At 36.5% G+C, this 27,693-nt stretch overlaps 1 protein-coding gene across 4 annotated transcripts in view; it reads right to left on the bottom strand.

Annotated features, from left to right (window-relative positions):
• Nucleotides 1–27,693, bottom strand: part of Neo1 (neogenin 1) — a 165,339-nt gene that overhangs the window by 81,682 nt on the left and 55,964 nt on the right. For all 4 annotated transcript variants that reach the window (XM_050151829.1, XM_050151828.1, XM_050151827.1 and 1 more), the window contains exons 3-7: nt 27,229–27,507; nt 25,722–25,875; nt 22,466–22,602; nt 3,701–3,855; nt 2,179–2,299 (exon numbers count right to left, since the gene is read on the bottom strand). In XM_050151829.1, coding sequence (XP_050007786.1) covers nt 2,179–2,299; nt 3,701–3,855; nt 22,466–22,602; nt 25,722–25,875; nt 27,229–27,507 — 846 coding nt within the window. The remainder of the gene's footprint in view (nt 1–2,178; nt 2,300–3,700; nt 3,856–22,465; nt 22,603–25,721; nt 25,876–27,228; nt 27,508–27,693) is intronic.

A 27,693-nucleotide genomic window follows, 5' to 3' on the forward strand; every position in this document is an offset into this window, starting at 1 on the left:
TTTTATAACATTATTTTCAAGTAGATTTTAAAATAGCATCTATAAATCCCATATGCTATTTAGTGAATGGTCAGAAAAGGTGCCAGCTTTTTCAATTAGCTTCCCTGGTTAACTGACAGCTGTCAGAGGAACCTGTTGAAACTGTAGTTAAGTGACTTTATTTGACTCAGGCAAAAGATCAGATTTCTGAAGTGCTACCTTTGCCATGCATCCACAAAAAAATGCTCAAAATGGAAGAAGAAAAAAAAAAAGAAAACAGCTTTAGCTGCTAAAATAAGCCCAATGACCACCTCACCAATTTATGACAGAACTGCTATACAACATCAATTTAGTATGAGAACATAATCACATAAAAAGGTTCAGTGTAATATATTGTTCATAAAAGCAAAACAAAAAACAACAAAAAAGAGGATAAGTTAAATACAACCAAACAGAATAAATTATATAAAACTATGTAAATATTCTATCCAACAAAGAACAACATTGTTATTTTGTTAACATGGAAAATGTCCAATGGAATGATATCTCTATGTCTCCCATGCAACACTCCTAGATGGCAAGATTTAGAATTACTGCCTTCCAATTCCCAATTCAAGTTTTTCTTCCTGCTTGACAAAATGAAGCTAGGCACCTTTAATATAATTTTTCCTCTTCTCAGCTGACATACATGTTACACATATCAGCACAGGCACTGGAGACACCAATTATAGAAGGAGAGGGTTTCATTGTTAGTTCTCATGTGCAGGTTCTGATAGCCAACATCCTTCCCCAACATACACCCTCTTGAGTGTTTTTGCAGAAAATGCCTCTGGTGAGCTATCAACTTATGATCTACTCTCCTCAGACTCTAAAAAATAAATTAGAAGTTTCAACAGCAAAACACTATATCTACTTATCTGTTATCTAGGAAGCCAGAGCCACATTCTTTCCAATGACGCCCAGATTTCAGCCTTAGGTGAAGGTACCCAGGGACTACTGCTGCTATTTACAAGAGGTCTTTTCTTACTACCTAAACCCTGGTTACTCTCTAGAATTAATAACTCATTACATTAAGCTTTCCCTGTTCAAATTACAGTGGTTTCCTCTGACTCTTGTATCCTTTTCTATTTTTTGAATGTTGACTGAATTTATTTTATATAATAAACAGGTATTTCTTTAATGAATATCAAAAAAGGCACACTAGTTTTATTTTGGAAAAACAACAAAAATTTAGTGCAAATATTAAGAAGTTTTCCTTATAAGGCAGAAATACAGTTGTGAGAACAACACAAGTGGGCTCTGATAAACACTTGTGTATGACTTTCAGTTTTTCTCTTCCTTAATATCAACTTTTTTTTAACATTATCTGAAAATATATCTCCAAGTAATTTTATGTTTTAATTTCTTTCTTTCTTTCTTTTTTTCTTTCTTTCTTTCCTTCCTTCCTTCCTTCCTTCCTTCCTTCCTTCCTTCCTTCCTTCCTTCTTTCCTTTCTTTTTCTTTCAAGACAGGGTTTCTCTGTGTAGCCCTGGCTATCCTGGAACTCACTCTGAAGACCAGGCTGCCTCAAACTTAGAGATCTGCTTGCCTCTGCCTCCCAAGTGCTAGTATTAAAGGTGTACAACACCACCTGGCTATTTATTGATTGATTGATTGATGATTTATTTATTATGTATACAGTGTTTTGCCGACATGTATGCCTGCACACCAGAACTCATTACAGATGGTTGTGAGCCACCGTGTGGTTGCTGGGAATTGAACTCAAGACCTCTGGAAGAGCAGCTAGTGCTCTTAACTGCTGAGCCATCTCTCCAGTCCCTGTTGTTTTTTTTTTTTTTAAATGTGTGTGTGTGTGTATGAGTGTTTCATCTGAATATAGATATGTACAGCACATGTGCTACCCAAGGAGACCAGAAGAGGGAATCAGATCTCTTCCAGAACTGGAGTTACAAATGGTTATGAGGCGCCATGTGGGTGCTGGGAATCAAACCTGGGTCTTCTGAAAGAGCAGACAGTGCTCTTAACCTGCTGAAGCCCTCGAAGTAATTGAAGTGACAGAAATGACTTAAGACTGCTGCTCTTTTTCTTGTAGTTGTGTCACATCTGGGCTTTACCAAGCAAGCTAGCAGTCACAAGGCACCCTGGAGTAACAGTGCCTCCAATATCAGCTCCTTCAGCTTGCTGCTACTCCCCTCTTACCATGCTCAAGGATTATCAGCTGGGCTCCAGCTTGTGCATTTCCAACATCATTCTCAGCAATGCATTGATAGAACCCTTCATCTGATTTCACCAGACCCAAAACTTGAAGATTATGTTCCTTCTAAGGAAGAAAAACATACATAAAATTTTATGACCTCACTGATGGAACATAAGTTTAAAATCTCAAGGATGTGTTCTCAAGGAGACAGAAGAAATAATGTTCTTAGCATAAACATTGCTTTAAAATTTAACAACATGTAAATACTGATAAAAGAAAAATGCTAATTTAACTACAACAAATTGGTTTTTTAATGTTAAATACGCAGAAACTTTTTGTTAACATGAGATTATGCATTTCAGAAACAGAAAATACATCCCCACAAAAAATTACTTATAGGATAAATCTGTAAAATGACATTGTCTTTAAAACACTATAATTATTTCTAAGCTTTTTACTAAGTATTATGTAAAGATCTTTAGGTATACCAGTAATAATTATTACTAAAACCTAAATAATCCTATTAGTAGAATATTAGATAATGGTACTATTACTAGATAAAAAATATCTACTATATACCTAATACATATGAAATAAAAAGCATAATTGACAAAGAATTATTAGATACATCTAACATCTTTTTTTCTCACACTGGGATCTGAGAGACTGACTGATTAGGTTAGCTGGCCAATGAGCCTCTAGAATTCAGTTGTCTCCCTCTCCACAGTGCTGGCATTACAACACAAAATGCCTTATGTGGGTTTCTCCTGGTGACTGTCCCCAGGCCTTCATGCTTACATGAAAACATTTTAAAGAATGAGATATCAATCCAGTTCCACATTTAACTTTCTGAACTTACAATTTTTCCAGTTTTGAGACAGCCTCAAGGAGTGACCTAATCTGGCCTCCTGCCTTTACCTCCTGAGGACTGGAATGACACATGAGTTATCACCATATTTTGCTTGTACCTACTTCAAAAATTCTTTTAATACATGCAAATTAAATTAAAAGGCACTATGTGATGATGCACTCACTGTCTAAAAGGGTTTTTGTTGTTAGAACTGTTGGCATGGGCTCTTTCTGACTTTGAAGAGTATGTGCACTGAATTATAACTTTTTGGTTAGGCTTTGTATAGTTTGTTAAATAAATAATTGATGTTTTTCAAAATTATCATCTATCTATATTTCCAGAGAGACCAGGATGGGGTGGCATATGCCTTTATCCCCAGGCAGATCTCTGTGAGTTCCAGACCAATCTGGTGTACATTGTGAATTCCAGGGCAGCCAGAACTACAGTGAGACCCGGGGTGGGGTGGAGGGAAGAAAGGGAGGAAGAATGGGGAGGCAATGAGAAACACACACATATGTATGCACACACTGTATTTCTCAAGAAATGCTGATGGTGATTTTCTATTTTGTTATTTGCAGTAATTTGAATTGGTATATATAAATACATCTTTTAGTTATATTTAAGACACTTAAAAGGTTTCAGAAATAAAAGTATTTCTTTGAAAAAATACTTACTACAATTTTAAAATAATCACTTGGGATAACCACATCCCCATTCTTGACCCACTTCACAGTTGGAGTTGGCTTCCCAGTGACTTCACATTCAAATACAATATCCATAGATTCGTGAGCATATATGTTAGCAGGTTGTTTCAAGAATTCAGGTGGAGCTTCAAAATATAAAAGAAATTAAAATAAAATTAGGTAGCTATTCACATATCAACAAATTTTTAGACCACAGAATTCATAGTATTTACATAGTATTTGAATGCTCTATCAAAGTGAAATTTTATTCATATTTTATTAGGTATTCCTAAACATTTCAAATATTTTGGTGCTGAGGGACACACTCTCACCAGGAGAGGTGACATCCAGACCCATCTGCTGCCAAGGATCATAGTCCTACTATGGCTGGGGTCTGTGCTGCCACCAAAGGCCACATAGATGCCCACAGTTGGGGCTGCAACCTGATGGTGTCTAGCAGCCATGCAGCCGACAGAACCATTCCCACCTGAGTGGCCATTCCTTCCACCCAGAACCAGAATGTCGTCCAGGCCCAAGCTGCTGCCGAGGGCCATGTTTGGGTCCGTGGTACAGCTGAAGCTGGGGTCTGTAGTAATATCTATGGCCTGTGTCACCTTAGGCCTTAGGAATCATGGGAGATGAAATCAGGGGTCATGCTAAGTTGGCCACGCCCTTCGCTGGCCCTGGGAAAGCTTACCTTGTCTCTCATTGGACACTGTAGCAAGAGAGCTGACCCCTGCAGGCTGGAGAGGTAGCTCCCACCCCACAACCACAGGCAAGGCTAAACCAACCCTGAAGGCATGGCTCTAGGGGAGCTGACTCTGCCCTCTCACCTGAAGCAGGTATACCCAGGGGCCTAGACTGACCAGCTGCTACCAACCGGGCCCACGGCCAGGCCTTGGGTTGGCCTACCCTAGCATCTACCCCATCTAGGACCTGCAGGAGTCTAGGAATGATAGCCTCAGGATCTCCAAGGCTCAGGGTGGAAACAGGATATCCCAGAGGAATTCTGGTGAGGATCCAGGGACGATGGTGTACCAGAAACCAGAGGCACTGAACCGGACCAGTGACTCATTGCAATGAACATTTGCTAGTAAACCTGATGGAACAAAGGGGTTTACTATATGACACACCAAAGCCCCCAATGCCACCAGGAGGAATGAAGATATGTTTGAGAGAAAGTAAAGAGATTTTTGTGTTACTGGTGTTTACATTTTGTTTGGTTCTGGCTCTTGATCCAGCGACTAGACTCCTTTCCTGGCTATTCGTTGTTCTGTAAGTTTCCTCTAAATAAATACCCCTCTGAATCCAAACTGGTGTGGGATTGATTTGCGCATTATTCTGGCGCCCAGTGTTTGGTTTTAGAACCCCCTGCACCCACCCATCCCCTGGCTTGGCTGCCTGCCTCTGGCTCAGCTGCCTGCTGCCAGCTTGGCTTGGCCAGCTCAGCTTGGCTTGGCCAGCTCAGCTTGGCATGAGCCCTCCCTCAGCTGTAACCTCCACGCCTCCCGAGATCCACAGGTCCGGACAGTCTCTGCCGGCCTAATTTGATCTATTCTGAGTGGGTTTTTAAATTCCCCCTTGCAAGCTGTTACAAATGGTGCCCACATGAATAACTGCATCCACAAAAAGCCTGAGAAAGCTTGGGAAAGACTAGAGTAAAGCATTTCAGTTTTCAGCTGTAACAGGAAGAAAGCTGCACTGTTTTAAAATGCCAGCTTTCTGGGCCGTCCTGCCAGGGAAAACTCTGACTCTTTCAAGCAGGCGGTCCCAACTACTGAGCTATGAACACATTGTTGCAGCTTGCTTCCTGGTAAGGACCTTGAAATGCCTTAAGAGCCAGTGTTGTTTATGGACACACTGTTTAAGGTCCTGGCAAGGACCTTAAAATGCCATAGAGTTGTGACAAAAAACTTCATATTCCTTATCAAATTAAAGACCCATGTGGTCAGAAAAGGAGAGATATACAGTAAAAAGAGATTCAAAGAGGAAGAAAACCTCTAAATGGTTTACAGTGTGTTAAAAATATATACAGGCTAAAGGTTAAAGTTCTCAGAGAAAAAGAAAGAAAGAAAGAAAGAAAGAAAGAAAGAAAGAAAGAAAGAAAGAAAGAAAGAAAGAAAGAGAGTATTCTGTTGTGGTGGTGCATGCCGGTAGGATTTGCCTGGGAGGCAGAGACAGACGGATCTCTGTGAGTTCAAGGATAGCCTGGTTTATGGAGGGAGTTCCAGGACAAAGATACACAGAGAACCTGTCTCAAAAAGCCAAAAGTTAAAAATAAAAATAAAAGAAATCGAGGTTAAACTAAAGCCACATAAGGATGAAAAATACACAGAGAATCTTGATACTGTATGCTACTATGCTCTCTTTAAATTGTTTGAATGCTGAGGAAGGAGCAACAGCTGCTAAGAGATATTTGCTTATAAATGCTGCAGAATTAATCCAAGATAGGTATTTTGAAAATACCTTGACTTCAAAATTGAAGTCAAAAGATATGTTACTTTGGAGAAGAGGTTTTGCTTTTGTTGATTTGCGCATTAATAAACTAATAACAATAGTTACCCTCTGAGTAAAAGAATAGGAGTAGGGAAAGGATATTTACTGCTGCTATGTTTGATTTTTTTTAATGATGGTATGTTACTTACACAATTTTTAAAAGAAAAGGAAAAGCCAGGAAAAAAAAACCCTGAAAATTAATTCAGACTAAATATAAAAATTTGGCAAACAGAGTAAACAATTAACATATTTTGTTGTCACTTATATGTTCAAACAACCAAAACATAATAATATAAATGTTAATTTAAAATATAATTCATAATAACTAAAAAATAGGTATATATGCAACCACACTTAAAAAAACCTTTCAGAAATTTATGAAGCTTTGTTAAAGGACTTAAAACAACAGAGGAACAAATAAGGTTCTAAGTATGTAAGAAATTCCCATGATTAGAGAGACACATTAAATCAGAGGAAAAGATGCATAATCTCAATGATCTTAGAAACACCACCTGGAAAACAGCATTGCTAGATTCACAATTCCCTACAGCAAATAAATTATATACATGTAAAATATTTAATGATTACACAGACACAGACCCACAGCAGCATAAGAAAAAAGTGATTTAAATGCTCTTGGAGGAAGGAATAGGAGGATACTAAATCGGAGACACAAAAATTAACCATGTTCAACTTTGGATATTGTTAATATTCATTAGGTATTCATTTTACTGACACAAATCCCAAGTCCATTAGATGGCAGCTTCTTTTGTTTTAATGAGTCAACTCTTGGAGAGCTGAGACTGCCTCAGGAAAGAAGCTAGTGACCATAGGAACCAACCATGATTAGGCAGAACTTTGAGCACCAGATCCTAACCTGAAAGGGGATGAAGGTTGAGTTTATTACTAATGGCCACTGATATAATCAATCATGTCTATGCAATGAAGTATCTATCAAAAACCCTCTAAGACAAAGTTCTGGAGATCTTCTAGACAGCTCAATGTGTACCTGGAGGCATATATTTCTAGGGCCCATACCCATGTCTTTGCTCTACACATCTTTTCCACCTGGCTTTTTATAATATCTTTAGTATTTCTATTATAGTAAATGAATGAGTAAAAGTTAAGTGTTTCCTTGAGTTCAATGAGTCATTCTAACAAATTAATGGAACCCAAAGAGGGAATTATGGAAACACTAACTTAAAGCTGGTTAGTCAGAAGTTTTGGAGGTCCAGACTTGTGACTGGCCTGTGAATGGGGAGAGAATATAGTCATACAGAATTGAGGCCCAAACCTGTAGGATCTGATGCTATCTCCAGTTGGAACCAGAACCTCTTAGGCTGACATATACAGGAGAAACAAATATGCTCACTGGTATAATAAAAACAATCTATGTAGGGTAATTTAGCCAACTACTATGCAAAATCAAAATTGCATGTATTCTTTGATTTAATAGTTTTACCTTATGAGATCAATACAACAGTTACATAAATACATGACAATAGTTTCTGATCTATGTTTGAAATACCAAGAGGCTGGGACCACCAAACAGTAAGATACCATATTGTTTTTATGTGTGGCTTTCTGTTGTTGTCACTTTTGAGAAAGGACCTTGTGATAAGGCCCAAGTTGGTTTTAAACTCACAATTCTCTTGCTTCAGTTTTCCTGGGTGCAAAGATGACAGGATATGTTACCAAGACAAGCTGCTACATTAATGCACAATCAACTAAGAATGGTTGTGCTTCCACCCTAATCCCTCTTTATGATAGTAGATGGTGAACAGGTTGATGTCACTGCTGAGATTACAGGAAGCCAAGGGGAAACTGAGCCACACGTATTTTTAGTGGGTTCAGTGAAAAGTAGGGATATAGTCTGTCAAGATTGCTGCAATATACTTACGTTATCACAGTATAAGAACAGCTTCCATGAATATTCCTGTGCCTCATTATATTAACTGAACTCAGTAATAAGATGTAAAGGTGTAGGTTTACATTCACTTGAATAAATCCTAAAACCAAGTTTGACTTCTACTAAAACACAAAGGTACCTTATAAAATCACTGACACAGGTAATAAAGCGGAGCATTATATAATTAAGGTAGATTTTTGTACTGTTTGTAGTATTTAGCAACTTAAAAAAACTAATCTGTCTTGGGAATATACCCAAGAGAGGCCTTATCATGCAACAAAAATATATGCTCTACTATGTTCATAGCAGCATTATTTGTAATAGCCAGAACCTGGAAACAACCTAGATGCCCCTCAATTGAAGAATGGATGAAGAAAGTATGGAATATATACATATTAGAGTACTACTCAGCAGTAAAAAACAAGGACTTCTTGAAGTTTGCAGGCAAATGGATGGAAATAGAAAACACTATCCTGAGTGAGGTAAGCCAGACCCAAAAAGAGGAACATGGGATGTTCTCACTCATATTTGGTTTCTAGCCATAAATAAAGGACATTGAGCCTACAATTCGGGTTCTTAGAGAAGCTAAAGAAGAAGGAGAACCCAAAGAAAAACATATAGGCATCCTCCTGAATATTAACCTTCATCAGGCGATGAAAGGAGACAGAGACAGAGACCCACATTGGAGCACCGGACTGAAATCTCAAGGTCCAAATCAGGAGCAGAAGGAGAGCGAACATGAGCAAGGAACTCAGGACCGCGAGGGGTGCACCCACACACTGAGACAATGGAGATGCTCTATCGGGAACTCACCAAGGCCAGCTGACCTGGGTCTGAAAAAGCCTGGGTTAAAACCGGTCTCACTGAACATAGCGGACAATGAGGACTACTGAGACATCAAGAACAGTGGCAATGGGTCTTTGATCCTACTGCATGTAGTGGCTTTGTGGGAGCCTAGGCAGTTTGGATGCTCACCTTACGAGACCTGGATGGAGGAGGGTTTTCCTCGGACTTCCCACGGGACGGAGAGCCCTGATTGCTCTTTGGGCTGAAGAGGGAGGGGGAACGGATTGGGGGAGGGGGAGGGAAAGGGGAGGCGGAGGTGGGGAAGAGACTGAAATATTTAATAAAGAAAGAAAGAAAGAAAAAAAATAAAAAAAAAATAAAAATTAAAAAAAAAAAAAAAAAACTAATCTGTCATTTCTTTTCTCACTTAAACAACTACCCATTCCTTTCTTTTTCTTTGTTTCTTTCTTTGGTTTTCAAGACAGGATTTCTCTGTAGCTTTGGAGCCTGTCCTGGAACTCACTCTGTAGACCAGGCTGCCTTGAACTTGCAGAGATACACCTGTCTCTGCCTCCTGAGTGCTGGGATTAAAAGTGCACCACCACTACCCAGCTTTGGTATTCATTTTCTTAAGCAAGGTTTTCGAAAATAGTTTTCAATCCAGGTCCCAGCAATCTGTTCCTGATGACAACCATCTCTAAAGACTGTCTGCTGTATCTTTCATGCATGCTTGTTTACTTGAACAGACATAGAATACTTTTGGAAGGATATAAGAGAAGTCCTAAACATAATAAAGGCAATTTGCAGCAAGCCTGCAGCCAACATCAAATGAAATGCAAAGAAATTTGAAGCAAGACAAGATGTGCACTTTCTCTATATCCATCCAATATGTACTTGAAGTCCTAGCCAGGGCAATAAGACAACTGAAAGAGTCAAGGGAATACAAATTGGAAAAGAAATCAAAGTATCACTATTTGCAGATGATATGAAAGTATACATAAGTGACCCAAAAAATTCTACCAGGAACTCCTACAGCTGATAAACACCTTCAGCGAAGTGGCTGGGTACAATATGAACTAAAAAAAAAATCAGTAGCCCTCCTATATACAGAAGACAAGCTGAGAAAGAAATCAGGGAAACAACATCCTTCACAACATCCACAAACAATATCAAATACCTTGGGGTAACAAGACTTGCATGAGAAAAACTTGAAGTCTTTGAAGAAAGAAACTGAAGAAAATATCAGAAGATGGAAAGATCTTCCATGCTCATGGATCAGTAGGATCATCATAGCAAAAATTACAATCCTATTAAAAGCAATCTATAGATTCAATGCAATCCTCATCAAAATTCCAACACAATTCTTTACCAATCTTGAAAGGACAATCCTCAATTTCATATAGAAAAACAAAATACCCAGGATAACTAATACAATCCTGAGCAATAAAAGAACTTCTGGAGGTGTCACCATCACTTATTTCAAGCTGTAATGCAGAGCTATAATAATAAAAACCACATGGTGCTGGCATAAAAACAGACATTTTGATCAATGGAATCGAAGACTTCAAAGTTAATCCATACACCTATCGGCACCTGATTTTTAATAAAGAAATCAGAAATACACACTACAAAAAAGAAAGCATCTTCAACAAATGGTGCTGGTATAACTGGATGTCAGCATGTAGAAGAATGTAAACAGATCCATATCTATCATGCTAGTCCAGGTGGGCCTCCAACTTGTTATGATGACCTTGAACTCTTGGCACCTCCACCTTCATCCCCCAAATTACAGGCATATGCTAAGAATATAAATTTTTCTTTTTTAAATGATAATACATGCCTAAAATTAAAACACTAAAGTTCTTGATATCTTTATTTCCTGTTGCCAAAACTGGGAAACAAAATGTCTTTCAATAGACAACCATGATATATTTATATAATATAATGTTTCTCAATGGAAAGGCAAGGAACTACTGATGAATTCAACAACATGGCTGAATCTGAAAGTACATTGAGTAGAAAAAATGAGGCCAACAGGGGAGGGAGGAAGCACACACAAAATGCTAGAATATTCAAACCATTTATAATTACACAAAGTATATCATGAGTTAGTCTAAGAAAGAGGCATGAAAGGCACATGAGAGGAATTAAAAAGAGGTGCTAGAAAATGTTGGAGTGATAAATCTGTTAATTATCTAGACTGGTGATATTTTCATGGGTATACATATATTAAACATTAAATTTACATCTTCATATGGAGAATAGCAAATTACAGCAGTAAAGCTGCTTAAAAATACAGATGCTATTTTAACATACTTGGAAAAAGCTATTTGAAATCAATTTATATGTCAAAAAATTAGTATTCAGAAGACATTTAAAAAATTCAACTCAATAAAAGCTTAAAGGTGGTCAAAGAATGGACAATTAAAGAATAAATACAAATATCCAATAAAAATCAGAAAAGATATTCGACTTCCCTAATAAGAAATGTATTTTTCTTGTTTCATTTTCACAGAAAATAAAACTTAATACCAATACAAAAAAGTTGTGGAGAAACCACTACTGCCTCATTATTTGTGGGTAAGAGAAGTATTCCACATATCTGTGGGGCAATTCGGCAAGATGTGTCAATACTTAAAACGTAAGTACCTTTACTTTAACAATAGCAGTTGTAATAGTTAGATCTGGTTTTCAAGTTGATTACATCCTAAATAAACTAAAACCTAAGCAACTAGGCACACTTGTAAAGGGTTTTTCTTGGTTCTATTATTTGAGGTGGAAGACCCATCTTAAATCTGGATTAGACCATCTAGTAGCAGACCACATAAAAGGATATGAAAAAGGAAAGCCTTTGGTTTTTGTGTGTGCTTGCCTTCACTCTGGCTAGTAAATTCATCTATTTTGTTCCTGAAACATCCCTTCATTGGTGCTAGAACCTACTTTTTCAGGATTCTAACATTACAGTGAAAACTAGGCTTTCTTGGGAATACCAGCAACAAACTGGGGCTTAAGACATCCAGTCTCATGGACTGAACAACTACCAAATCCTTGGCCTTCCAATAAAGAGACAGCCATTGTTGGATTACTCAGACCATGACCTGGAAGTCACTAACAAATTCCATATATATATAAAATAAAAATTTATGGCCTGGCAATGCCAAAACATGCATGAGCAGCCTGCATATGGGGGTTCTGTTGAACTTGTCCATGTTGGGTTTCATAGTCCAAGTTGATGAGGACGACTCACCAGGTCTCTTCCTCAAGAGGGCACCAGATCTCATTACAAATGGTTGTGAGCCACCATGTGATTGCTGGGAATTGAACTCAGGACCTTCGGAAGAGCAGGCAGTGTACTCTTAACTCATGAGCCATCTCTCCAGCCCATATATTATTCATTCATAATTAATCTCACTACCTGTTCATCCCATCAGTTCTGATTATTTAGAGAACCCTGACTAATACAGCAGGGCTTGGGAGGAAAAAAAATCACAAAAAGATAACAAGCAGGTATACAATTAGGCATACACAAATACGTCCAAAACTCTGTTACTTATAGTAGAGAGACCCTAAAACCATTAAAAACTAATAACAAGAACAGAATAAACAAATAAGCATACTGGACTACTTCTTTCACCAAATAAGTAGCCCATTTTTATAAATAAAATTATAATTCAAAAAGTAGCCAACTCCAATCGTTTAAGCACTCTGTTGCTGATTTTCTGATGTACCATAAGAGCTGAGAAGTTGCAACAGCTGTAGAAAGGTCATTAAGACCTTTTTTTAACTTTTTTTTTTTAGATAGGATTTCTCTGTAGCTTTGGAGCCTGTTCTGGAACTCATTTTATAGACCAGGCTGGCCTCGAATTTACAGAGATCCACCTTCCTCTGCCTTCCAAGTACTGGGCTTAAAGGCGTACGCCACCACTGTCTAGCTAAAACTAACATTCTTACTATATATTTTTTAGAGGTTGTTAAGTCTGATATAAGGTATTATGTATAAAATGCAAGTTTATGTCACTATGTAATGTAGATTTGTATGTTGACATAGAAAGAGCCATGACAGACAACATAAAAAATGCCAAAAATGAATAGTTTCATTTCATTTTAAGAAAAACATGATCTTGTTTATAAATATTTTAAATATGTGAACTATTTAAAAGCAGCATTTCTGGTTGGTTGAGATGAAAGGTAGCTTTTTGCCTATGTACTTTTTAGAATTACTGATAATCTGGAAAAGAGCACTGTTATTTTGTAGCAGTAGTTTATAGTCTAGAGAAATGACTCTGTGAGTGCATTAGAAACACTGGGTACATAATTCTCAAAATACAATCCAGGGAATTCCAGAGAGGAATGTGTACTCTCAACATGTTCTCTACCAATCTGTTAGTGATATTTATTTTCTATCCTTTGCCATCCATGAAAATTCTCCAGGCCTATTAAACAAAAAAATATTTTATAAGTTTTCCATATACAAACCGAAGTACATATTTTTTAAAATTCCACATAGCCACTGAAATGAGCATTTTAGCTCTTAGATTTACTGTCCAAAATAAGCTTTGAACGTTGGATAGAAAGCAGAATATTCATTTTTCAAATTGTTTAACCCACGGGCACGGTACAGGCAGTCCACTAAGGATTGCCAATTCTGACGCAGACACTAAAGGATGGGATACACTGTAGAATTTTAGGTTGATAATTAAACCCTCTACTTTGGTTATCAGCATTTGCTAGCAATCCTAAACAATGCCAGTGATAAAACAGCTCTCCCAAGTAGAGCAGACAATTCCCATTCCCTTGTCAAGATGACTTACTGCTGTCTCCAGAAAATGAAATCTTACAAGTATGGGACAGAAAACAGTACATTTCTGGTGGTATGGGGAGGCACTGCTTTGTAAAGACAAATGTACAGTCCTATACATTAGATCATAGCATAAAATTCCTATATGGAGTAGCTTAAAAGCCACTGGGAGAGAACAAAGACTACTAAATTGGCATTATTCCATATAAACGAACTATACTAGGAATCAAAAATTCTGGGATTTTAAATTAGGATTTCAAGTATGTTTTTAGGTATGTAAACACTTTGCCTTGGAGGCTATAAGATATATGTGAAAATATATTCCTGTTAATAGGAAAGATAATTTGGATAAATTTTAGGCATATTCACGTAATTCTATATAATCCATGTAACATATGGATTATATGATGAAAATAAGGTAAAAATTGTTTGGTGTTACTTCTAATATAATAAATTAAGCAAATCAAAGTATATCATACTTCCAAAATCCTAACTATTCCAATGTTTTCAAATGCAGCAATATTCAACATGCTAAGGCAAGAGTTTAAGAAGAAAATATAATATGGTGGATTTCAGAAGCTCGGTGAATCCGTAGATCAGTAACCATGTTTGTCTCTGGGGTTTCACAGAGAAAAACATTTTGTTCAATAACAAATGTAAGTTAGGTATTTAAACATGCACTATTAAATCTCTTTATAACTTTAAAAATAAAGTATATGAACAAGTGAAGTATAATTCTCTTAAACATCCATTGGTAACTAATCATTACAGTCTCACTAAGAATTGCTAAAGATAATAATGCCTTGAACCTATAAGACTTGTTTTATTTTACTTTCTAACTTGAACATACTGGTGTGATATCTAAGAAACTCTACAGTTCTCTTTGACTTGGACTCAGGCAGAGCCAAGTTATTTCAATAATTTACAAGTGTGGGAGGTAACATTATCTAAGGATAATTTAAGTACTCAAGATGAGTAACACTATGATTGTAAATTGTGAGTGTCAACTTGACTGGGCAATAGGGTGCCCAGGTATCTAGATCAAGGTTATCTCTGTGTCTGTGAAGAAGTCCCAGAGAGGGACATTTATACTGATGTATGAAGAAAAGAAAGCTCTCCTCCCCTGTGTGCATGGGTATCATCCAATCCATCAGAAACAAAAGGTAAAGGAGGGCTGAACTTGCTCTCTACTCTCTGTGCAAAGACACTCAGCTCCTCTTTCTCTTAAGTACTCTTGGCTTATAGGCCTTCTGACTCATATTAGACTATAAACCATCCACTAGTCTGAACATCACACGTCACAGCTTTCTTAAGTTTCCAACAATGGTAGGCTATGAGACCCCTCAGTCACGCTCTAGTGTTGAGTCAGTATTTACAGTAAGTCTCTTCCCTCTTCTTTAACTCTCCCTACACCTCTATTTCCTGCTGGTTGTTTCTCTGGAAAACTCTAAGAACATACTATGAAATTATAATAATAGGAACAGTTATTAAATACTTCATGTAGGCAAAAATATATGAATTTATTTATAAATTACCTATTTCATATTACTTCAAGAGAATTTCAAGGAGCTACAGTGAGAAAAATTTCAAATCCTAAGCTAAAAACAGAAATGATAAAGAGCTAAAATTCAGCTATTTTTAAAGACATAAAGCTTAAAATTCAATCAATATTTAATGTTAGTTTTTTATATTTTTAATTGTCCATTTCTTTTAGGCTCAACAAATAAAACTCTCTAATACAAGAGTTTAAGAATTCTCTTTAATATGGCTATTTTACATACTATCTACTTAGGAATGCAACACTTTAGAAAATATCTCACAAACGACGATACTACTGAACTGAGCAAGACAATAAAGTACTCACCACCACTAATCATCATGGAAGCATAATAATCACCAAACTAAAAATCATAAGATATGGCGTGTGGGAATTTTCAACTATGTCAGTAATATTCTACATCCTTACAGGTATTTTGGTTTTACAGGGAAGAACAACTGATGGAGCTCATGAACAGTAGACTTAATATTTGTATATTCTAGTGAATATAAATTTTTTTTCAAAAGAAGACAGAACTACAAACAAAATAATAAATTCCCGGGACAAAAAGACATGACTTATCAGCTAAGAGTACTAATACCTTTGCAGGACCCAGGTTTTGTTCCCAGCACCCACACAGTGGATCATAACTCCAGTTCCAGGGTATTTGATGCCCTCTTCTGAACTCCACAAACACCAGGCACACATATGATACACATTCATATACACAAGCAAACACTCATACATAAAATAAATCTAAAAAATCCTCTTAAAATATTAAATTCTACATAATAATGAATGATGAATTCTCTAGGTATACCTAAAACTTTAAAATTTTATCAAAAAATTGATACTGAATCAGGAGGTCATGGTGTACACTTTTAATCCCAGCACTTAGGAGGCAGAGGCAGGCAGATCTCTATGAGTTCAAGGACAGCTAGGTCTACAGAGTGAGTTCTAGGACAGCCAGGGCTACACAGAGAAACCATGTCTTGAAATACCAAAGAGAGAGGGGCAGGATTAGAATAATGAATAGTTGATAAAGCAATTATCATAAAACATCAATTAAAGATGGTTGTAAAGTTATTTCAACATTTTATTATAATTTTTTTTAACATGTTGAAATGTTCTAACCCCAGTAAACTTTTTCAGCCTTGACTCTTAAGGCTTTGGATGTGTTCTATACACTACCATAGGAAATTTGTGTTTTATTTAGCATCCAAGAGAACTGAGAGTTCCAAAGAATGACAGCAGAATGCTGGCTGATTATCATGAAGGAAATGGGAAGAAAACAGAAGGTCAGTTTCTTAATGTGGCTAGAGATTTTTTTTAGAAAATGAGATGAGTAAGAGGAGAATGGTATGAGGCTGTGGCTTCAGGAAAGATGGTAAAGGGGCTAAAGAGATGGCTCAGTGTTAAAAGCACTGGGTGCTCTTTCAGAGGACTGGGTTCAATTCTCGAAACCAGCAGTCACAACTGTCTCTAACTACAGTCCCAGAGTATTCAATGCTCTATTCTGGCTGTAGGCACCAGGCACACACAGCACATAAAGACATACATGCAAGCAAAATGGCCCATACCCTTTTTTTAAACTCAAAAAGAAAAAAAATTGGAACATTAGTTGTAGATTAGTGACAATATTAACACTGCCATGAAAATGGCCAATTCAGAAATTATCAATTTGTTCCCAGAACAAAAGTGGAACAGAAATGGAAATTTTTCTTTGTGGAGTAGATGGACTTTATCATACACTATTACAAATGCTATGAGAAAAAGGGAAAATTCCTCTATTTTTTTTTAAAAAAGCAACTCATGACCCATATTAATAGTTATCAACAATCTGAGATGACAGGAAATACACCACCAGCTAATTCACGTCATAGCATGAGTAGAAATCCCAAGAGTTAATGATAAGATAGTAAGTCTGAAATATTTAACAGATGAAGAATGAACTTATAACCTTTTCTGCAATAACACTCACTATGGCATTTCCTACAGCTATAACTTCATAAAAAATAACAAAACAGACAAATTTGACTACATTTGTATATACATACATAGAGATATTATGTATGTATGTGTGAATACACATACCCACACATATACAAACACATACACACACACACATTTCTCATCAACTATTTTCCCCATCAGGAAAAAAAAAACTTTCATTATGGGACAAGGCTCAAAACAAAATTTTCCAAATGGGTTTTTGTAGTACACAATAACATGTCTGTACTCAGTAAAGAGAGAGAAATGACTTCACATGACACCCATGAACAGCTTGAACTCTACTACCCAGATTCAGAAACAAGGCATTAATACAGTAGAAGCCTGGTGTTGTAACATTCAGTCATTATTCTGCCCTGCTCCAAACATAATCATTATTCTTTTTATTTCAAAAACTGTAGATTAATTTTGCCTGGTTTTGAATATTATAAAAGTACAATTATATTCTTTTGTGCCTAGCTTCTTTTAAGAGCGCTTCTAAGATTTTTCTTATGCTTTTGAATATAGAGGTGGCCTGCCAATTTCCATTGATAATAAAATGCCATCCTAGGTTTTGATGGACATCTGAATCATTACCAGTTTTGACTTCTTGTGAATAAATATGGCAGGAAGGTTACTGTGCATGACTTTTAATGCCCCAGTGTTGTTTATTATAGCGTACTCCACTAAATGATAGGATACTTTTATGTATACAGTTTTAATAGATTCTGTCAAACAGGTTTGGTTTTACAATATTGGGGATCAAACCCTAGTGATATTTGTAGCTCTCCAAACAGTATTTTTAAATGTTATCAGTGTATATACTCATCAATAGTTTATTTAAAGTCTCTAGTGTTCCTCACCCTAACGCTGGATATTGCAGGTCTTTTGAATTAGCACTTGAGTAGATAAAAACATTTACTAAATATATGGGAGCCTAGCCTGAAGTTTATCACCATTGTTCTTTGCAAATAACTAACTCTGGCTTTACTGACTCTGTTTTGATGCTTTCCCATCCCTCCATTAACTTTTACTTAACACTTCCTTTTTTTCTATTTTCTTTGGTTGAAATTTGCTACTTTTAGCATTTTTGAAGTTAATGTTCAAATTGCTGATTTTTGAGAAACAGACACACAGAGCGGCCCGGAGAATCAATTGATCTTGAAGGAGATGACAAACTTCCTTAACTTTTACTAGTTCCTATCAATATTAGTTTATACAATTTACTAAATTTTGTTGTTAATTTCCTTTGTAACTCATGGATTATTTTAAGATGACTCACATAAAGAAATACTCCCAAATAATGAAACATGCCTATTTAATTGCTGTATAACATCATGCTAATGTCCATAATATTTTTTTTTTACAGTTTAGACCAGGACTGTATGAATGCTAGGCAAACACTTTACAACTGAGCTATAACTACAGTCATACAAACATCAATAGGTCAAATTGTTACCTGTGTTATTGTCTTGTCAATTATTGATTTGCATATTTTGATATTATGTTATGAATTATGTAGATCTTTAGGCTTTTAATTTTCCTGTTAGGTTAGCTATTTTTAAAAATATTTGTAAACCAGGGCATGATGCCTTACACTTGTAACTAAGCAGTTGGAAGGCCTAAAGCAGGTAGATCACCACAAGTTTAAGCTCAGCCTGGACTACAGAGATCCTATCTTTAAAAAAAAAAGTACTTAAATGTTTTCAACTTTAATTAACAAAATTTCTATATATTTATGTAAGATAAATTGTTGTGATATATGTAAACAGAATGGCTAATTAAACTAAGATATCTATTATCTCATATACATATTTTTTAAGTAGGTAATACACTGTAACCATTTTGGCTCTTTGATTCTATGAGTTTGACTATGTCAGACTCTATTTATAATCACAACATGCAGAATTTGTCTTTCTGTGCTTATTTCTCCTAGTATAATGTCCTCCAATTTCCTCTATGTCATTGCAAATAATGGGATTTCCTTCTATAAGGCTGTGTTTCTACTGCAACAACTTTGTCATTCATTCATCCATGTTGAACACTAAGTTGATTCCATGTCTTAGCTACTGTGTAATGTCCTACAATGAGCATGGTTGAATAAATTCAGTTTTTTGACACAATGATCTAACTTTATCTGGATAGATATCCATATAAGGAATTATTGGATCATATTGTAGCTCTCCTGGGTGTGAGGTGATTAAGGATTTAATTTCCCTAGTGATTAGTCACATGAACAGTTTTCTTTTCATATACCTGTGGACCACTTTTTTTTTTTTTAAAAAAAAGATTTATTTACTTATTCTGCCTGCATATACACATGTAGGGCAGAAGAGGGCACCAGATCTCTTTATAGATGGTTATGAGTGACCATGTGGTTGCTAGGAATTGAACTCAGGACCCCTGTAAGAGCAGTCAGTGCTCTTAACCCCTGAGCCATCTCTCCAGCCCTGTGGACCACTTTGTCTTCAGAAAATGTCTTTTCAGGTCCTTCAAACACTTTTAAAACTAACTTGTTTTCTTGCTACTGAATTGAATTCATTGTCAACTCTAGGTATTAACCTCTCATCAGATGTATGGTTTGAAAATATTTTCTCTCATTTTATAGTTGTTTCGCCAAGATTCCTTTATCCTTTACTGTGCAGCTTTTCAGTTCCATGGAATCCTATTTATCTATCTTTGCTTTTGTTGCCTGTGATTTATAAGTCGTATCAAAAAAAAATGGCACCAATAAAAAGTCTTTCCTAAAGTCAACATTGGAACTTTTTCCTCACGTCTTCTTTTAGCAGCTTTAGAGATTGAGTTTTCAGTTTAAAACTTTAATCCACTTTGAGTTGACTTTCATATGTGGTAGTAGGGTCCAACCAACTCCAGCCAGACTGGGAAGGAACATGCATAGGACCAAACTAGTTCCTCTGAATGTGGTTGACAGTTGCAAGGCCGGGGTAGACTGAGGAGCCACTGGCAGTGGCACCAGGATTTATCCCTACTGCATGTACTGGCTTTTTGGGATCCTATTCTCTTTGGATGTATACCTTGCTCAGCCTAGGTATAGTAGGGAGGGCCTTGGACCTTCCACAAGGCAATGTGCCTTACCCTATCTTAGGATTAGAAGGGGGTGGGGTGGAAGGGGGTGTGGAGGAAATGGGAGGGGAAGGAGTGGGAACTTGGATTGTTTTTTTTTAATCTAATAAATTAAGAGAGGGGGGGTCCAATTTTAGTCTTGTCAATGAGGCTATCTGTTTTCAGTACAATTTACTAAAGACTACCCTCCTCACTGTATATTTTTGGCAACAAGAAAAAGCAACATACCTGGCCTTTAAAATATAAATTCCAGAAGTTACACATCATTTCTACCATAAATCCAAATAAAGCCTACTTGCATTAAAGAACAAGAGACATGAACCCTAGCCCCCAAACAACGGGGTTGTGTGATGCTCAATGTGGGTACTGGGAAATGAACTCAGGTTTTCTGGACATCTTCTAGAAAACCACCATCCCTCTTAACTGAGCCATCTTTCCAACCCGTTTTTCTTATCTTCTATCAAAGATAATACCAAACATGATTCTATTTATTCTTTGTCTTTGTACATTTAGACTCTTCATTTTCTTCCACTTGAAAAGTCTACTATTCTTATAACACTACATATTCCTTTCCCTGCCTTAGAACTGAATTCCCACTTTTATATTTTAAAAATCTGTAACTGGACAAAAATATTCTAAAGATAGATATTTGTATAGTTAGTTCTCTTTTACTACCAGCCTAGCAAATAACGGCCACTCAGAGACAGAATTTCTCCAGGAAGTTCACACTGAAGCCTGGTACCAGCCAGAAGGAAGCTACACACACAAGCAGGGCTGGACTTCTCTAAAATTTACAGAGATAATCCCAAGGAGTTTTATTGGAAACAGTATTAGTGACAGCATAGACAAATCAGAAAAGAGAATCAGCACTCTGCAAGTACTTTTCTAAATGGAAAAAGGCAGGGCAGACAGGGATAAGGAAGAGGTTTGTGCATATGCCACATTTATCTTCCCTGACTTCTAAATCAGGTAACCTAAAAAGGGGAAGTGGGAGTATAGAGAAAAGGGAAAAATAACTATTCTTGGAGAGGTGCTATATCAGTTTAGAAGAGAAGTACCAAACCATCAAGTGAAGAGCCATGGAAAGGCATCATGCAATCCTTCTAGCCTGAGTATTTGTCCCAAAGAAGGAACATAAATGCTCAGAGACATGGTTCAGGAACAGAGAACAGACATCTTTAGGAAAATGTCCTGAGACAATAAAAAAGTACAGAACCTTGTATATGCCCCAAATCACACCTTCCTCTTTGACATATCGTTACCACCACCACCACCACCACCACCACCACCTCCGCCACCAATAATATTACAACCATAAAAACCAGTAACTAGGCCGGCGGTGGTGGCACGTGCCTTTAATCCCAGCACTTGGGAGGCAGAGGCAGGTGGTTCTCTGTGAGTTCAAGGCCAGCCTGGTCTACAAGAGCTAGTTCCAGGACAGGCTCTAAAACTACAGCAAAACCCTGTCTCAAAAAACCAAAACAAACAAACAAAAAAAATGAAAAACAGAAAAAAAAAACCAATAGCTAACACTGAGCTGGGAACTTTTTAAGGATTACTCTTAAACTTCAAGATAATCTCAACAAAGTAAATACTTTTATTTTCCACTGTACAGGTGATGAAAATGGAGTTCAAGAAGGTTATATAAATTTGTTGTAATTGGAGTAGAGGCAATAACGGCTCAGCAACTAGAGCACTTTTTATGGAAGTAAGAGGATGAGAGTTTAGATCTCCAAATGTCAGGTAAACGAGGCAATTCACCTTGGAAGGCAGAGACAGGTAGCCCCACAGAAAGCTGGATAACAGCAAGCTCTGGTTTGACTAAGGGACTCTGCCTCAAAGAATCTGATGAAGATTCCTGTTATCATTCTCAGATTTCCACATGAATTCCTCCAACATATATATCCAAACACAGGTGAGCATGTACGCACACACACGTGAATACACACACACACACACACACCACACATACATGAAAAGAAAATTCCTATTGTCATATTTGGGAAATATAAGATCAAAATTTGAACCCAAGTGATGTGGTCCAGAAGTTTGTGTTTTAACTATTATGCTGTAGTCCCTTTCCCATATTACTGTTAAATAATCAGTAGACCTAGAAAGTACACAATATTTTTAATTACACAGTAAATATTTACATACCTTGCACAGTAAGCTCTGCCTGAGCTTCAATTGTCTTATTTCCATTATCAGCTATACAAAAATAAGTCCCAGCATCATCCTCAGTGATGTCAGTAATCTCCAAACTACCTCCTGCTAGCAAGACCAACCTTTCAGAGCTGGATTAAACAGACAAAATGATATATTTTAGCATGAGGGAAATAATAACAGAAAAAACAACTAGACAGTATTGCTATGATGATGGCTACAAATGTCTAAGATTAACAAAAAAATCAGAATTTAATTTTCATTTTTCTTATTTTTGTATGCATAAATACCACATATTTTGTATGCATAAATAAATGTCACAATCTCTGGCACCTCTAGCTATTCCCAAAGAGTTATCACTTTTATGACCAATGCAACTTCTTTCAGCCTATTCCTGTCTAGACATTCTGCCCAATTTTTTGGAAATTATGTATTTTAGAGTCTGCAACCAATCCTCAGATCCAACTTCACCACAGCTGTGTCACACTGATATTACTAATAGACATAAAAATAAAAAAAAGGAAAATGTCAGATCAAACAGAAAGTCATGAGGCAGTGACATGGAATGAAAAATTTCCTTTGGTGGCTTGGCTAGGAAACGGGGGAGAGGGGAGGTAAAAAAAAAAAAAAAAGACAGGAAGGAAAAGAAAAGGATAATTGCCATTGAGCAGCTCCCTAGGTGTGGTCCTGGCCACAAATCAGTCAGCATCCATCAACTCTATTTACAACAAGAATGTTTAATACTTTCATAAATCTACAGAGATATAAAAACTAAGATAATCCTGTAACACAGAGGAAATTACAAACCAATATTCTCCAATTTTTATAAAGTTAAAAAGTTTAGTTAATCTGGAGAATTACAAACTAGATCAATAGGTAAAGACACTAACCAGGAATATAATTCTACAAGTACATAATTAAAGCCACCACTTCTATTTCATTATTATTTCAGGTTGATGTTAACTAAAAATGAAGTCTTGAAAAGTGAACTCTGAAGAAACGGCTATACTTGGATGATCCTTTAAGTATGAGCCAGTCATTACAAAAAAAAAAAAAAAAAAGAGAGAGAGAGAGAGAAAAGAAAACTCTAATTTTTATCTTACCATCACCTGTAGCATGTTAACCATGTGCTTTTACAACTATTACCTGTTCCTTTGCACCTGGACTCAGACCTATCATTTCCTAAAATTAGGAATTATTTGATCACTAAATTACATTTTGTTTGCTGCTACTCATATGTTCTGGATCCTTTTCAAAACAGAACCACTGCCACCACCCTCATCCTATTTGCTTTTTTTATCTACACATATATGAACAAAATTAAATAAATGCTATTAATTCTTAGACATTTATAAAAAAACCTATGTTTTTATGTGTTTGTTTTCAAAAATGTAATAAAGATGCCTAATGCTTAGGACACTTTGTTTTTCTAGATAGCCCAGCACTATTGAGATTTCTAGACATTTTCCCCCTTTAATTGCAAATCTCAAATCTGAAATCTAAAAAATTTATAGTCTACTCACAATTCTTCTAAGGTCCTGGCAAAAACAAAGACAGTATGAATAATTACCCACACTGAACCTGAAGGACTCCTGTGCTCTATTACCTACTTCTATTTTCTCACATTATGTTCAGTAATTCAGACAAAATACATTGTGGGACATTTTGCCTCCCCAGATATGTACCAAACAGTGAGGATCTGGAGAAGCCAACATCAACAAGCTGACACTGGTAATCTCCTGAAGCTTCTCTGAGACAGTGACACAACAAGGCAGTGTTTCTCAGACTTTCCTATACATAATCTTATGAGTATTTTGGTGCCTAGAGAACTAGAAGCAGAGAAACATTCAATTGTTTTTCAAAGTCTCCTGGTTTCCTGGTTTAGCCTTAAAATTCATAGAAATATTCTTAAACATATTATATTCACATTGGATTAAAAAACACTTGCTCTCAAAAACAAACTTCAAATAAAACTGGGAAGATACGTAACTTTCCTATCATGATTTGTTTCTAATGGCCCACTTAGACTCCACCCTGAGAATTACCTTTCTATGAGAACAATACTATACCACTCCATTTACAATATCAACCCCATTCTGCCTCTGTAATCCCTTGAATACTACATCTTGAGTTTCCTCAGAGTACTTATTCCAACATGACACTTTATATGTCTATAACTATCTCATTCTTCCACTCTAAAAGCAAAAAAAAAAAAAAAAAGTTACTGCTTGGTTCTTAGACCTATGAATGTACCTCGAATAGCATTTAATAATAATTTGTTGAATTCTACTTTGGGGGGGTGATGCACAAAAATCCCCACTTCTATTCATTACATAAAAATAATTCTGTTATCTTGCTTATACCTTCATAAAGCTGTGGTATGATGAACTACATTTCACTCTAAGTAGTATCCAACACAAAATATTACTGTAATAGTATTGCATACATACATATTGCTTTGTCATGGCTATCAGAAAACATTAACTTACATCTGAGGTATATATTACATTTATCCTGGAAATGCACTACTTTGAAAGAGTCATTTTCAACTAGGGATGATTTTGTTCCTCGAGAGACATGCTTTTGATCATCATAATTTAAAACTGCTTTGGGCACCTAATGGGCAGAGGTCAGGGATGCCTGTAAATTTACAATGCTTGTTAACGGCTATGTTTTAGAAACAAAACACCTAAGTATTGAACCAGTGTTTTTGAGAGAATACAACTAAAAAAATCACCTATTTCTAAAGGAAGAGACAAGGGATGCAGAAGATGAAGAGCAGTAACAGAGACGGTTCTTGTAGAAGATGTATAACTTGTAAACACAGCATACGGCTTAGTAGAACTTTAGAAAGCAATACAAAGCCAGGTGTGGTGACTGCCTCTAATGACAGCACTTAGGAAGAAGGAAAGTGTTTACTTACACTGTTTGCACAAAGGGAGAAACTTTCATAGTGCATGTAAGAGGAAAAAAGACTCATCCTGGTGAGGTCTGGCAGCTCATGTAACAATTTAGGGAATGAGACCCAGTAAGCTCAGTATGATAAAGCTTAACAACAACAATCCTCACTATTCTGAAAGCATGCCTTTTCTGTAAACACTGTTAGATACAGCATATAAGCACATTTCAAGGAAGACATGAAAACCGCAATATGCTTAAACAAAGTAGTTTTTTTTTATGTATTGATACTTCCAAATAGGATTAGTCTCTAGATAAGGCTATGAAGGGCTCTTGGGCAGGCAGTATTTACCTTTCTGTGTCAAGCACTTCCTCATTTTTCATCCATCTAATAACTGGAGAAGGAAGTCCTGAAGCAACACATGGCAACACTGCACTCTGACCAGTAACTCTGATCACAGAAGATGGTCGCATCAAAAACACCAAGTTTGGTATTTCCTCAGGACCTAAAGTAAATTTAAATGAAAGAATGATTAAATAAAAGACAAAGCACCTCACAACTTTACTCATGAAGACCAGCTGATTCCTAATCAGTTTGTGTGGCATTATGTGACAAAATAAGCAAAACCTAAGAAAATTACATTTCCCAAATACATTCAATATGCAAAGTATTGTACTATATGCTACTTGGGGACCTTAAAGATATGTAAGTGACAGTTCCCACTTACACAGTACTTTCTGGTCAAATGAGCAAAACATGGCATAGACCTAATCAACACCACATGAGGGGTACAAAAAGCAGTGAGTCTCCTTTCCTTTCTTATGTCTATTATTTCTAAGTTTTAAGTTTTCTTCTCTTTAAATTAGTCTGTCAAGTCTGTCATGGTGATGCATGTCCTTAATCTCAGGAAGCAGAGGTAGGAGAATCTCTGTGAGTTGAGGCCAGCCTGGTTTACATAGGGAGTTCCAGGTCTACTAGGGCTACATAATGAGACCCTGTCTTAAAAAAATAAAAAAGAAATTTAATCTATCAATTCTTTGATTTTGTAAAATGTAGGAACTATCTAAATTATGATATCTGTGTATCCACTTATGCTCATGCTTTAGAGTTGTGCTCTTGCTGACAGGCCACACTCCTACCGACAAGATAAGTGCTCTACTTAATAGGGTTTTATTAATATAGAATCTTGGAGAGAAAGATCATTCTCAGGTAGAGATGTAACTCCTGTCTCTACTGGTTCAAGGTCATCCTGCCACAGCTCCTCAAATGCTGGGATTATAGGCATATGCCACTATGCACAGCTATCCTGATAAATTTTCATTTTTATTTTATTTTGGTTAATTTTGTTTTGCTAGATTTTTTAAGACAGGGTCTCTCTACATAACCCTGGCTGGCCTGGAATTCAGAGATCATCCTGCCTCTACCTCCTGAATGCTAGGATTAAAGGCATGTGCCACTACACCCAGCTTTTAATAAAATTTTAATAATACATTAACTAAACAGTGAGGTTTGCTTTTTTTTCATTTTTTTTTTTCAAGACACAGTCTAACAATGAAGCTCTGGCTATGCTCTGGCTATCCTAAAACTCAGTATGTAGACCAGTCTGGCCTCAAACTCACAGAGACTCACCTGCCTCTGCCTCCCGAGTGCTAGGATTAAAGGTGTGCACTACTACACCTGTCTTTATGAACAGTAGATTTTGATGGCATTTCCCCCATTTTATCTCTTTAAAAGAAATTGAAATGACTATATTAATAGCAATAACTCCCACATTTTAATGGTATTTATTAAAAAAATTATAGCAGAACAACTTTGTCCATTAAACACAAAACCAACAGTTCTGACAATGGGTTAATACCTTGAAGAACTTTCAATTCAGCTTCATCACTATACTTTGGTGGCCCAACACTTTCAACTATGCAGCGGTAGAGTCCTCCATCTCCTTCAGTCACGTTGCTGATAACCAGTGTTCCACTTGGAAGTTTGACAACCCTGTCATCCAGAAGAAGAGGCTGTCTATTCTGTTCCCACCTTACAAATGGGATTAAATCTGCATTAACTTCACAATTCAGAATTGCACTGTTTCCAGCATATACTGAGGAGGAAGGTTCTGGTTGGCTGGTAAATCTCGGAAGACCTTGACAATAAAGGAAAATAAAAAAATCATTAAATATTAGTCTATAGTCATACAGGCTAGCACCAAGTCAGCTCATGTGACTACAACATATGCTGTCATCAGGACCAAGAAGTCCATAGATCAAAAATTTAACTAGATACTGAGATACAGCAAATCAATAACTGCATTAAGATACCCTGAGTCAGA

This window comes from Alexandromys fortis, unplaced genomic scaffold (assembly GCF_014885135.2).
Source record: "Alexandromys fortis isolate MF-2015 unplaced genomic scaffold, M_Fortis_MF-2015_v1.1 scaffold_70, whole genome shotgun sequence".
Lineage (NCBI taxonomy): Eukaryota > Metazoa > Chordata > Mammalia > Rodentia > Cricetidae > Alexandromys > Alexandromys fortis.